This window comes from Sorex araneus, chromosome 3, assembly GCF_027595985.1.
Source record: "Sorex araneus isolate mSorAra2 chromosome 3, mSorAra2.pri, whole genome shotgun sequence".
Classification (NCBI taxonomy): Eukaryota; Metazoa; Chordata; class Mammalia; order Eulipotyphla; family Soricidae; genus Sorex; species Sorex araneus.
Genome location: NC_073304.1, coordinates 147060847 through 147075263, shown reverse-complemented (window position 1 = coordinate 147075263; position 14417 = coordinate 147060847). Strand labels below are relative to the sequence as shown.

Below are 14417 nucleotides of genomic sequence, written 5' to 3'. Positions count from 1 at the left end.
GCCAAACCCATGTCCACATTTTAGGTGTTTGTTACAGTCGCACCCTGTTCCCAGCATCTGGAGCGGAGGAGAAAACTGGTCTGGCCTCTGTCCTGGCTCCTGCTGGTGAGCAGGATCCCGGGGGTTCCTTGGTTTCTGGCCACTCTCACCTCAGCTTCACTTTTTACCCCATCACGTGCTATATTTTCTTCGTAGCTGTCACTGGATTTAGGACTTATCCTAATTTAGCTTGGCCGCATTTTAACTAATGGAGTTTGTAATGGTTCTAATTCACATCACATTTCCAGTTCCTGAGTCTTTTTTCTTTTGTTTACTGTTCTGTTCATTCCAGTAGACATTTTAATAGCTCTGTAAATATTTTCGACCCTCCTTTAAAAGGATAAAGGACCCCTAAATTCTTGGACACTTCGGGAACCACTGAATGAAAGCAAAGTTTATCCTAGGGTTTCTGCCAGTGACTTCCAGATGTTATCACCGCAAACTGAGAAGGGACATTTGCTTCTCTAGATGGACAATTATGAAAACTATGGATTAGCTTTCAAAACAAACATTCCTATTTCCCATTGGCATTAATCTACTACCAGTAACTTCATCTATCTGCCTAAAAGAAGAAATGTCAGAAATGTCTTCTTCGATCCCCTCCCCCACATCGCTGATTGGCCAGGGCTTCGAACGTGCAAGGCCTGTGCTCTACCACCACATTGCCACATTCTCAGTCACATAGGAAAAAAAATTTTTTTTGATGAAATGGGCACACCCAGTGGTGCTCAGAACTTACTCCTGGCTCTGCATTGAGAGCTCACTCCTGGCAAACTCAGGGAACCGAATGGCATGCAGCAATCGAACCCAGGTTGGCCACTGGCCACAAGCAAAGCAAACGCCTCCCACTATATTGCTCCAGAAACCGAGGCTACTCTTGATGCTCCTTTGTTCATAGTGTGACAGTTACCGAGAAAAAGATGCAGTATTGTGACCTTTCATTTTAACATTTATTGCAGTCTGTAATATCACTCTAAGCTAACATGACGTTTTAGTCTATTTCTAGTATTTTCTACTTGAGACTATATTAGAATTGTTCTGAAATTATGCAATTTGTATGTCTTCCTATGTAAAAACAGCAATTTCTTTTAGTGGTATGTTACGTTGCTACAAAATAAGCTATGCTCAAACATAAAACAGTGCACACTTGCGATTCTATGGACCAGGAATCCAGGCACAGCTCTGCAGGGAACTCTGGCCCAGCTTGGAAGAGTTTGCTCTCAGGTAGCTGCTGGCAGGGCTTAGTTCCCTGCAGGGTGTTGACTGAGGACCTTAGTGATTAGGAATGTTCCCGTAAAAGCATAGGTCTAAATGTCAAGTTCCCTGCCTAAAATACTCCTTCCTCCCTAAATTTCTACCATGCATGTGTACATGTGAGCGTGAGCGCGCCCATACACACACACACACACACACACACACACACACACACACACCATATTGAGAAACCTAGGAAGAATTTCAACTTGACTACACCAACTAGAAATAACAATTTTATTTAGAGACATATAAACAGCAATAAAGGCCTTTTTATATACAGATATAACAACCTACAAGGTTAAATTTAAGGTTGGCTGTTCCAGATCAACTTTATAGCTCCTTTTAGCTCTCTAAGTCCATGCCAGCACGTATTAATGGGTTGAGGACAATCAATTCAGACACCTGATTATTTCAGTAGAAGGCAGGACCTAATACAAACAGGTAGTAAATAACCCAACAAACCTGTCATTAAATAAGAAAAACTGTGGAAACGCTCATCTCAAATCCAGTGAGGGGGGAAAAAAAACCACCTAATTTGGAAAAATCCTTTGTTTTCTATTGGGACATAAAGGGAAGAAGTCCTACAGGGCTCAAGGATTGATCTTTGGCAGCAAAGGAATATTTTCTTTTCTTTTTTAAAACTAAGCATGGTTCTGGGGGGGGGGGGGGAAGGGAGGGATGGAGAGACAGAGCGAGAGAGAGGGAAAGAGGGAGGGAGGAGAGGGAGAAGAGAAGGCGAGAGTGTGCTCGAGAGAGAGCCTGCCAGATTGGAATTCTTTCAGGCCAAGCTAGCTGGAACCATCCAGAGATCTCCAACACGTGGATGATGACGTTTGTCATCTGGTTATTTTAAAGCTGATACTACTAACTCTGCAGTCTGGAAGTTCTGTGTTAAAAAAAGTCGACAAAGGTACCACATTTAGATCTTAAGTCAGGGTTAAGATTAACTTCTCCCTTTTTTTCCTCTTCCTCTTTTTCTCCTCCAATTGGCTAGTGGCATCAGCAAAAAACATGACTTCACTTTTTGCTTCGAATTCCCTCTTGAGATAATCAAGGCCTGCCATATTGAAGCCAATAACATCCTGGGGACAAGACGAGAGAGATTAAACACACCTTCCCTCCTATCAGTTCCCATACAGAGACACAGTTACCTGTCCTTCTGTGTCTAGGGTTCTTTTACCCACCCCTTCCCCAGTGCAGATAATACAGGCACACGCACAACACACATGCCTGGAGATTGGGCTCAGCGTCCTGTGCTACTCCTAAGTCACGCATCCACTGGTTTCCCGGGTCATCCTTCTCTACAAAGACACTTACCCGGACTTGGCTGACCTTGGAAATAGTTGTTTCCTTTAATTTTTCAATTACTGGCACAAGCATTTGGTTGCTAGTGATCTGCCCAAAGTGAATCCTAGGAGAAAATTGAGAGTTAATTTTGCTAACAGAGATAGTGCTTTTTGCCTCTACTTATGCCTTCCAGAGTTAGCAAATTAAAAACAGTGTCAAAATAAAAAATTGGTTTTACTATATAGTGGGAGTGCTGAAATCTTTCTAGCAAAAAGCCAAAACCAAAACAAAACCCCAAACTTAAAAATAAAAAATCTTTGTTACTCTTTCATTCTATTTAAAATGACAGTTTAAAAATTAAACTACCCTAAATCTTCTAACAGTTCAGCTCATATGCCAAGCAAACTCTTCCCAGCAATCTGGTCAAGCATTCAGTTTCTAACAATGGTTATTTATAGAAGAAGAAGATGATGAGACTTCTAAAAAATACTATGCACTGTCTGTCTGTCGCACTGTGGTCCCATTGCTCATCGATTTGCTTGAGCGGGCACCAGTAACATCTCCATTGTGAGACTTGTTGTTACTGTTTTTGGCATATTGAATACGCCATGAATAGCTTGCCAGGCTATGCCCTTTGGGCGAGATCTCAGTAGCTTGCCTGGCGAGGGGCGGAGGAATAGAACCCAGGTCAGCCACGTGCAAGGCGAATGCCCTACCCGCTGTGCTTTCGCTCCAGTCTCGATCAAAAATAATGAAACAAAACTTTTTTAAAAAAAATACTAATTCAAAAATATTAAAATTTTTAGTGAAGCCACAGCAAGAAAGAGGCGGTCATGTAACTCGAGAGCCCAACTGTAACCTGCAGTGCCAAGATGAACACCTAGAGCTTCTACTCATCTAAAGTCCACACTAGCCCCCCACCCTCATCAGCTATCTGCCACATCTTCCTGTGAAGCAACAGCACACAGGCCTCAGCAACAGGAAGTTATTAGCCAAATGTTAAGAATTTGTGTCCTAATAATTTGCCCCAAATTATAAGTATGGCAATAATATAAACTTGTCACCTTTTTTTGGGGCCACTATCTGGTAGATGAAAGAAACGGAGGTTACAAATCATGAAAACCAGTCCCCGAATCACATTCTCTATCTACTCTGGTTTCTTCAAATGTTTGGTAGTGGCTGACCAGGTTTGCCTGTGCCGTGACCACAGCATTGGAAGGAATTGAAAGCCTCGTAAGCTTGGCTCTGTCCATCCTGTAACAGCTTGAGAAGGGACCAAGGGGCAGAGAGTGGGAGACCAGAAGATATTCCTATACCTCTGTAAATGTTTGCAATACACATTAATAAAAATTCTTCATACGTGGAGGTATGGTGCCGCTAGCAGGTCAACTTGTACCTGCGGAGCGAGTGCGTCAGAAGCCTGATGGCCTGATGGTGCCTTCAGACTTCCAGATACCCCAAAATTGCTGCTGTGCCTTTGGCCAGACCCCAACAACTTGAGGCCAAGTTTACCAAGAAATTAAATGGCCAAAAGTTAGGTATGTGGGAGACACACCCACAAACCACCTCCAGCTCAGCTACATAAGCTCATTTATTGGCCTTATTTCAGAAACCCATAAATCTCAAGAGATCAAAAGACGCAGTTAGGGCCTGTAGTGCGGGGGTATGCGGGAACCTGTGACTGAGAGCTTCAGGTCCCCTTGGATCGGGACTGGGCCTCCTCCCCACAGGTCCCCACTTTTCCAGAAGCTTGGCAGTCACACCACAAACTGCCCCCAGTACCATGTAATCTCATCAATGGCCAAGACCCAGGGACTATAAACTAAAACTCCCAAAAGAGAGCACCATAGAATGTCCTGAACCCAAGGCCACTCCCCACATGATCAGGCCAAACCTCAAGCATGATTTAAGTCCTACAGAACCCAGGTAATGCAGAACTTCGTGACCCTGGACTCTGGGAACATACGGGACCAGGATGGAGATCCTTTGCCCGCATTCCCCAGTGTCCAACGACCCAGGGGTCATGCCCATAGGCCACCTCCTGCTGGCGCCAGATAATCTCATCATCGGCCACTGTCCAGATCACATGGCTGCTTCTCCTGAAAGGGAGCATAACATGAGGCCCCCGTAACCATGGCACCGGACTCTGCACCAGGCTGCTTCACACTGGGTGCCCCAGAAGGGGGCGCGTGAAAGCCCTCCCTGCCCCAAGGGAGCCAGCTCCGGGAGCCAAAAACCTCCACAACCAAACCGCTACCATGCTTAAGGCTGCTCCCCATGAGCTCGTGCCGAGTCTTACAGATAACATATTCTTGGATAGCGCAGCTGCTTTTGCGGCGGCGCGACATCATAAAACACCCCCTACCCATTCTCTATAATTACCGCACCACATTTGATGGGGTTCAGATAAAAATTCTTCAAACTTAAAATAATCTGGACTGGAGCGATAGCACAGTAGGTAGGGCATTTGCCTTGCATGTAGCCGACCCAGGTTGAGTCCTCTGTCCCTTTAGGAGAGCCCAGCAAGTTACTGAGAGTATCCTGCCTGCATGGCAGAGCCTGGCAAGCTACCTGTGGCGTACTGGATATGCCCAAAACAGTAACAAGTTTCACAATGGAGGTGCTACTGGTGTCTGCTCAAGCAAATCGATGAACTGGACAACAATGCTACAGTGCTACTTAAAATAATCCATGAACAAAACTGGACTCCATGTTTTTCAGTACCCTTGTATACCTTGTATACCTGCCTTTACCTTCCTATTCCTATTTGCTGTAACCTGAAAAACAAACCTATTTACTCTTAAAATGCTGCTCTGAGGATATGACAAAACCTTTAAACAGCTTTAATAGTTCTAAAGAAGTTCAAAAGCTTTAAATGGTTATCACGAAACAACGAATATGAGAAACCATCAAAAGGCCCTGACCAGAGCATCTCTGCTTAATGGTAACCTAAAGACCTGAAAAGCAGCCCTCGCTCCTACGGCTTACAGAGATGGGTCATCACAGGCCAGGGGCCTAGTCTAGCAGCAGGGCACTTGCCTTGTACACAGCTGACCTAGGCTTCATCCCAGGTACCCCGTATGTTCCCTTAACACCACCAAGTGGTCCCCCAGGAAGATTAAAAATGAAAAAGGCCCGAGAAACAAAAGCATGTCCAGCAGCGCTGGCGATTCACCCAGCCCGCCAAACAGCAAGGGCAGAGCTCTGCACTGCAAGCACAGGCTGCCTCGGGAAGGTGTGGCTGGGGTCGCTACACCGAGAAAGGCACTGCTGTTACCTGAGGAGGAAGAAGAGGCAGCGGCACAGGAGCTCGACATCAGAGCCCCACTGGATGAACTCGTTGAAGAGTGTGAGGATGTCTGGGACGTAGGAGAAGGGCAGCACGAGCAGAGACTCTTCCAGCTCACTGCAGGACACAGACAAACAGGACGCCACGTTTCTTCCAACAGTCAACTGGGAAGTCTTTCCCGCCACACTGTGAGCATCATGTGCTGCCGGAGGGCGAAACCCAGGGCCCCTGCACACACGGCCTGTGCTCCAGCCCTCGGAGTGACTTCCCGCGCACCCCACCCCCACACAGTGTGGGCTGCTTCTCCATTTGAATGACTCCTGTTCACTTAGTTTATGTTACAAATCATGAAATCGTGGGGTACATGATTAAACACCCATCGATATTTTAGATGGTTCTCTTTTTGAAATGTTGTGGGTTTTCTAATCAGCATTTTAACAGACTTGATAAATTCTCCAAAGCCCTTTTGAAAAAAAAAGTTCATCTCTTCTCCGATAGTTCTTTCTCTCACTGTTAACAGACCATTTACATGAAGAGTCTGCTTCAGGGCTCTGAGTCTTCTCTGATGGTTGATTCTGACAGCAACGTATATAAATGTCTAAATTTTGCTATAGTATCACAACCCATGAGAATCTCTCCATTTTGCTGTGCGTTTGGCTGGTCTGTCGCTGCTGGTGCTGTTGGGGGGCTCAGGACTCACTCCTGGCTGTGCCCAGGGATTAGGGATGTGATGCCAGGTTGAAACTGAGCTCAGCGCTGTACCTGCACTATCTCTCTGACCCTGCTGTGCAGTCTTACCTTAAGATACCTCTAATATGCCATCTGTTCCAAACAGGAAATGAGAAATACTGATTGGATTCCCATTGTGATCACACCACAAACCAATCTTTTAAACGTATAATCTTAATATTAATAAATGCATTGTAAGGACCAGTACAATGGGGAGGGCGTTTGCTTTCCAAAAGGCCGACCTGGATTCAATACTGGCACCCGATTCCAATCACTACCCGGAGTGATCCTTGAGTGCAAAGCCAGGAGTAACCCAATCCCTGACATCACTGGGTGTGACCCAAAAAGAAAAAAAATGTATTGTAAAGTATTGCACCTCCATGAATTAAAAAAAAAAATCTCTAGTAAAATTTCATTATTATCTTCAGATAGATCCTGTTTATTTGTTCTCAGGAATATTTAAGTATTATTAGTAAGAAAAATACCAATTTTCATTAGGCCAAACTAATAATAAAGCCAGAAGTGTAACAAGATTCCAAAAATACATGCAAGGATGTAAAGAGTTCTTAAAAACTAGTAAAGTAAAAAGGGGGGCCCAGAGCCACAGCTTAACAGGCTGAGTGCATGCACATCACAGGAGAGACTGGGGCTTGGGGGCCCAGTTCCTGACCTGTAGTCCCCAAGCACGCCCTGGAGTTAGCCCTGGACTCACCTTTGGACCAGTCAGCCTTAAAAGCAAACAACTGACAAATACAACTAAGCATAAGAGATGGAAAGGAGCAAAATTAAAAAAAAAAAAACAGAAACAAGCAATAAATATGATAAAAATTTAACTTCATAATCACCCAAAGAAATCCAAGTACAATACCCCTTTTACAGGCACTTGCGAAAATGCTCTTCATCCCTAATCATCAGCGAGACAAAATCTAAACAACAATGAGATATCATCTCACACCACAGACACTGGCACACATCCAAGAGAATAAGAGCAACCAGCGCTGACGCAGATGTGGGGACAATGAGACTCTCCTTCATTGTTGGTCAGAATGCCAACTGGTCCAGTCTTCTTGGAAAATAGTATGGACATTCCTCCAGAAACTAAAATTGAGCTCCCATTTGACTCAGCAACACCACTTTTGGGAATATACCCTGCAGAAACACCAACTGCACTCTCGGGTCATTCTAGCACTGTTCACAACAGCTAGACAGCCTGGAAACAATCTGAGTGCCAAAGAACAGACGAATGGATAAACAAACTGTGGCACATCCACACAATGGAATACTATGCAGCTGTCAGGAAAAATGAAGTCATGAAATTTGCTTATGAATATATGGACATGGAGAGTATCATGTAAGTGAAATGAGTGATAAAGAGAGGGGCAGATATAGGATGACTGTGTTCATTTGTGGATATAAAAAATACATATAGTAGAAGACTAATATCCATGGTCAGGGAAAACAGGGGGTAGGAGGACTGGTCCATGATGGCTGGATCTAACCACAAGTGTGTGTGGGGCCATGAGGTGGTAAGATAGAGAAGAGACCATTATGACAGTAATAGCTGGGAATGATCATGCTGGACAAGAATTGCGAGTTAAAAAGGTAAAGGGATATTCTTGATAACCTTTCAGTATCAATATTGCAAACCACAATGACCCCAAAAGGGGGGCATGGGGAAAAGGGGTGGGGTGGGACTCCTGCCATACAGGCAAGCAGGGGGTGGGGGTGATGGGAGGGAACCTGGGACTGGTACTGGAAAATGTACACTGGTGGACCCGCAGACCAAAGGAGCAGAGTTGAATATTCTGCCACAGACTCTCAAATATACGACCACTTAAACTTTGACAAAAGAGCAAGAAATGTGAAGCAAAACAAGGAAAGCCTCTTCAACAAGTGGTGCTGGGAAAACTGGACAGCTACCTGCAAAAAAAAGAACTCTGACATCTGTCTAACGCCAGGCACAAAAGACAGATCAAAGTGGATAAAAGACCTCAATATCAGACCTGAATCCATAAGGTACATGGAGGAAAATGTAGGCAGAACCCTTCATGATATTGAAGCTGAAGCATCTTCAAGGTTGAAACACCACTGACCAAGCAAATAGAAACAAACATAAACAAATGGGACTACATCAAACTAAGAAGCTCCTGCACCTCAAAAGAAACAGTGACCAAAATACAGAGAAAGCCCACAGAATGGGAAATAATATTTACCCAATACCCTGGTTCAATTCTTCCATCCCTCTCGGATACCCCGGCAAGCTACTCAGAGTATCCCACCCACATGGCAGAGCCTGGCAAGCTACCCGTGGCGTACTGGATATGCCCAAAACAGTCTCACAATGGAGGTGTTACTGGTGCCCACTTGAACAAATCGATGAACACAGGGACAACAGTGCTACAGTGCTACCCATCTGATAAGGGGTTAATATCCAGGATATACAAGACACTAGCAAATTGTACAAGGAAAAAACCTCCAATCCCATAAAAAAAAAATGGGAAGGAGAAATGAACAGAAGCTCCCTCAAAAAAGAAATACAACTGGCCAAAGGCACATGAAAAAGTGCTCCACATCGCTAATCATCAGGGAGATGCATATAAAAACAATGAGATATCATCTCACACCACAGAGACTGGCATACATCAAAAAGAACAAGAACAACCAGAGAAAGGAACTCTCTTTCATTGTTGGTGGGAATGCTGACTGGCCTAGCCTTTTTGGAAAACAATATGGGCATTCCTTAAAAAACTAGAAATTGAGCTTCCATATGACCCCACAATACCACTTCTGGGAATATATCCTGAGGGTGCAAAAATTCACAGTAGAAATGACATCTGCACCTGCATATTCATTCCAGCACTGCTTACAATAGCCAGAATCTGGAAACAACCCAAGTACCCAAGAACAGACAACTGGTTAAAGAAACTTTGGTACCTCTACACAATGGAGTACTATGCAGCTGTTAGGAAAGATGAAGTCATGAAATTTGCTTATAAGTGGATGGCCATGGAGAGTATCATGCTAAGTGAAATGAGTCAGAAAGAGGAACAGACATAGAAGGACTGCACTCATTTGTGGAATATAAAATGAGACTGACACCCAAGGACAGTAGAGACAAGGGCTAGGAATATTGCCTCATGAGCTGGGGGAGAAGGCAGCTGGGATAGAGAAAGGGTCACTAAGTCAATGATGGTTGGTGGGATTGTTTGGGATGGGAGATGTGTTCTGAAAGTGAATAAAGGACCAAACATGACAGCCTCTCAGTATCTGTACTGCAAACCATAAAGCCCCAGAGTAGAGAGTATGGGGGAAATTGTCTGCCACAGAGGCAGGGGGAGGGATGGGACGGGTGGGATTACTGGGGATATTGGCTGTAGAAAATGTGAACTGGTGAAGAATGGGTGTTTGATCATTGTATGACTGAAACTCAAACATGAAAGCTTTGTAACTATCCACAGTGATTCAATAAAAAAAAAAAATTTTTTTTTTAAATGTACACTGGTAGAGGATGGGTGTTGGAATACTGTATGACGGAAATCCAATCATGAACAGCTTTGCAGGGGTCTATCATGGTGATTCAATAAAGTTTAAAAAACTACCCTTTGCAAAAAAAAAAAACTACCCTTTGCTTCTATAGCTAGAATGTATATATGCATATATATATATATATACACACACATATTTATTTATTATTTTTAATTTTTAAAAAATCAGTTTTGGAGTCACACCTGACTATGCTCAGGGGTTACTCCTGGTTCTGAGCTCAGGAATCACTCCTGATGGGGCTCCAGGGACCACGTGGGACCCTAGGGATCAAACCTGGTTGGCCACATGCCCTACCCACTATCACTCTGACCCCTAGTGGAAAGAAATTTTAAGAGTCTTTAAGCATCTGAGCAAGCAAGCCTGGAAAGTCATTTAGAAATATCAACCTCAAAAAAAGCTCGTGCAGAATCGCTATTTCACCAAAGATGTTCCTGCTATAAACTGTTTTTGAATTTGGGGAAAAAAAAAACAAGCCAGTGAGTTTAGGCACTGATCAGAAGGAGCACTCTTCTTAAGAAGAGAACAAATATTTATATGCAAAGTGTCCACAGAAGCAGTATTAATAATAGCAAAAACCAAATTCATCATCTAATAAGTTATTTGTGCAATGGAACGTTTTAAATAAATCTGGTGGTAACATGTTTGTAAAGCATGAAAAGAATGTACACATGTTCTTAAGTATTCTGTCAAAAAGAACAGGATATAAAATTGTATATAATGTAATCCGCATGTTCATGGAGGAAAGCAGGAGAAAATAATATACCAAAAAATGTGAAGAGCCAGTATACTGACTGATATCACCCTCCATTTTCCTGCCAAGTTTCTCCCTCTTTCAGTCTTCTAGCTCTACTCTCAAAAAGTAAATTTACAATGGATTCCTTTTCATAAAAATTCTACACATTTAAAGCTCCAAGGAAGGGACCAATCAACGACAATTTCTAAGTCATGTTTAGATAAGTGTTTTAGATGACAAAGGAAGTGTGTGTTGGAACTCACCTGGATCTGACTCCTTTCAAAATCTCTAGCACATAAGCTGAAGGCTACAAGAAAGGATAATGGCATTAGAGACACTCTTGATTGCCTTCTAGTGACACTCTCTAATTCCCACTGTAACACACATGGGAGGGACCCCTTTCTCTTGAAAAAGGGCACTCCAAAGAGGAAAGGTGGGCCTGGGTCTAGAGCAGGTCAGACGCGGGCTCACGATCCAGCCCTGCCTCTCTCCACCTCTGTCACCATTTACCCCAGGCCAGCTCCCCTGAAGAAAACAAAGAATCAGACACAAGGGACTGGTCAAGGAGTGACACACCTAAGTCCGCACTAATCCAACGTTTCTAATCAATTATAGATGATCACATGTTCTTTCGTACTCTCCTTTGACAGACTTATTTCAACTTGCTATTCAAAGTTCCTTAGGCGAATTGATCTTCAAAGGGCTCTGGCTTCAGGAGTGAGGCGAGCACTGACAAACACCACCCAGTCTGGCCCAGACACTGAGCCCGGCATTCCCAGTGCTGTCTAGGGACCACATGGTGCTGGGAATTGCACCTGGGCCTCCCACGTAGGAAGCAGGTGCTCGGCCCACTGAGCCATCTCCTTGGCCCTGAAAGGAGTGGATTTTTGGGTTCTGCTTTGTTTTGACTTAGTTTCCGAGCCACATGTGACCGTGGTCAGGGATGATGCCCAGTGGTGCTGGAGACTCAACCAGGGCCAACCGTGACTTACCCACCCCTGCACTTACTTACTCTAGCTCCGATGAGAGATTTTTAAAAGACTATCCCACTAAATTTACGCTCAAATCCTAATGCTTCTCCACTTCCTCTCCTGTCCCTAAATGTCCCCAAGGTGAAATGTCAGATATTCACTCACAGAGATGTTGCCGTATGCCATCAGGATGGGGTTAACGGGAAGACGAACCTAAAAGAAATCACTGTCATTTCAAAAGGCAGACCCACGAGTGCTTGCTGTAGGCAGGGCATGACATGATTCTATACTTTTGAAAAGAGCAAACAAAGCAGGCCTTAAAATGGAAGGAAACTGACACTGTCTGTTTTTTGGTTTCCACAGTGCTCATGAGTAAGCCTAGGCCACATTGGAAATGGTCATATCATTTCCAACCAACACGAAAGAATTCGGTTCTAGTCAACACAATAATCTCTATCTCTCTGAATCTGTTTTCCTACCCTTCCCTCTTACTAGGGCCAAGCTCCTCCCAGTTCAATCCTTTTCTTGTAACCAAGTCATCAGTGACAGGACACATCACAATGGGCGTGTTGACTCACTAGTTGTCTACCTCCACTGTGAAGCCATTGCCCTGCCACCAAGGGGACATAACTTTCAAGGTTTACTTTTTGGATCCCCGTCACTCATCTTGTGTCCTCTCTCACCTTTAGCCTGTGACCTCCTAATACCTGAACTGGAAACAGTTCTGTGATATTTATCGCACTCCCTAATCTGAGCTAGAAAAAAGTGAAATCATGATGTTCCTCCTCCACCTGTGAGGGAGTCAGGAGAGCTGCCAGGCCATCTCACCTCTTTCCCGGCAGCCTTGCAAATGGCTTTGTGTTCTTTCATTTTTGCAGTTTCTTCTCGGTATAGCTCAATAGCCTCCATGATCCTTTCAGCCTACAAAGATGACAAAGAAGAGAAATCATCAAATCACACCCAGCACCCCAGAAAACGGCAACAGGAAGGCCTTGCGAGAAAAGGAGCACGTGAAATAGCTTCAGCTGGTTAATAAAGACGTGCTGACAGTACAAACTGTCCAAGGATGCCGCCTTTGGGTTTTTTTGTTCCTTTCACTTTACAGGGAAGAGAGAAAGTGCCCTGGGGTTAGGTGAGATTGTAAGCGGTTACCTCAAGGAGCACCACAGAGAAACCCTGGGGCCAGGCTCAGGAGACCAAGACACTGTCCCTGCCCTTGGTCACGAGGCGAGAAAACATGCCAACATCACCACCACAAACACCCTGGGTTTTTTTTTTTTACAGAAGAGCAGTTTGGTTGATGAAAAGGTACCAGAGAGTTGAGAATCCATGGAAAAGAAATACATAGGTCAACTTACTGCTTTGACGGTTTCAATAGTTTTTTTCCCAGTAAAATAATTCTCCCCTTGAGTCTCCCCTGGGACCTACAAGATACAAAAAAGGTACTTGAACATTATCACTGACAGATGGTAAAAAAACAAGAAATCAACCTTGTACCAACAAAGAGCAGACATTAGCACTCTAGGATAATGGTAATACATTGTTATCAGCTACCGTTAGTTAAGTTCTTTGTAAGAGCCATACACTATTTCTCAGGCATTTTCATTAAAACAAAAAAACAAAAAAAACCCAACCCCCTCCAAAAGCCTAATTTATAAATGTTTAAAGAGAATAGTCAATTTCTTTTCTTTTCTTTTTTTAAATTCTACATAAAATTCCCTGTGCCCTCTTTAATGGTCATCATTCAGTCCCATATTTGGATAGTCACTTGTCCTATGAAGGTCAGGATACTTAGTTGAATAAAAATGCAAGGATGCTCCCAAGACCAGAAACTTAGATGGCTGATAATAACTCTGGCATTTCACTCCAATTCTAATTCCCATAGAAACTGTTGAAATGAAAATAACATATAATTATGGGGCACAATATTAGGGTAGCAAAAAAAAAAACAATGTCCTTACTGCTGGCTGGTCTTCTTTGGCCACACTCTCTTCATACTCTGCTTCCCTTTCCTGCAAAGGGGGGAGAGGGAAGAAAGGAAGAGGGGAAGAGGGGGGAATGGGAGGAGGGAGAGGGGGGAGAGAGAGAGAAATTAATTTTTTGGGGAAAAAAGACAGTCTTATTTGTGAAGTGAAATGAGGCACTGAGCAATTGCTTCTTTCAAATGACACTCCCTTGGTGGCATTTCCATCTCCGAACTTGCAGGTGAAATGGTGATGTTGATCTTGGGAACATCTGTATAGTGTTGGGACTCGCACCGGCTATGGTGCAACAGCATTACAACGAAAACACCCCCTGACAAAGCCTCCAGATTCCCCAGCAAACCGGTCACGGAATCTTACCATCTCCCGCTCCTCTTCAAGAATAAGAGGCTCTCTGGTTCTCTCCCAAAGCCTCAAGGACTTGTCATGGGACGATGACACAACATAGTCTCCACTAGGGCTAATGGCCAAGCACCAGATTTCCTGGTGGTGCCCCTGGACAGAGTGAAAAGCAGAAACAAAAATGCTGAAGGTCTTATGCAGGGGGGTGACCTGCTTACCCTAGAGGGAAACCAGCACTTAAG

At 44.0% G+C, this 14417-nt stretch overlaps 1 protein-coding gene across 2 annotated transcripts in view; it reads right to left on the bottom strand.

The window, feature by feature from the left end:
- Positions 1-1516: 1516 nt before the first annotated feature.
- Positions 1517-14417, bottom strand: part of WDR3 (WD repeat domain 3) — a 41318-nt gene continuing 28417 nt past the window's right edge. For both annotated transcript variants that reach the window (XM_055133018.1, XM_055133019.1), the window contains exons 19-27: positions 14194-14328; positions 13813-13863; positions 13210-13275; positions 12680-12772; positions 12017-12064; positions 11144-11187; positions 5861-5989; positions 2614-2707; positions 1517-2378 (exon numbers count right to left, since the gene is read on the bottom strand). In XM_055133018.1, the coding sequence (XP_054988993.1) occupies positions 2223-2378; positions 2614-2707; positions 5861-5989; positions 11144-11187; positions 12017-12064; positions 12680-12772; positions 13210-13275; positions 13813-13863; positions 14194-14328 (816 nt within the window). In that variant the 3' untranslated portion in view covers positions 1517-2222. The remainder of the gene's footprint in view (positions 2379-2613; positions 2708-5860; positions 5990-11143; positions 11188-12016; positions 12065-12679; positions 12773-13209; positions 13276-13812; positions 13864-14193; positions 14329-14417) is intronic.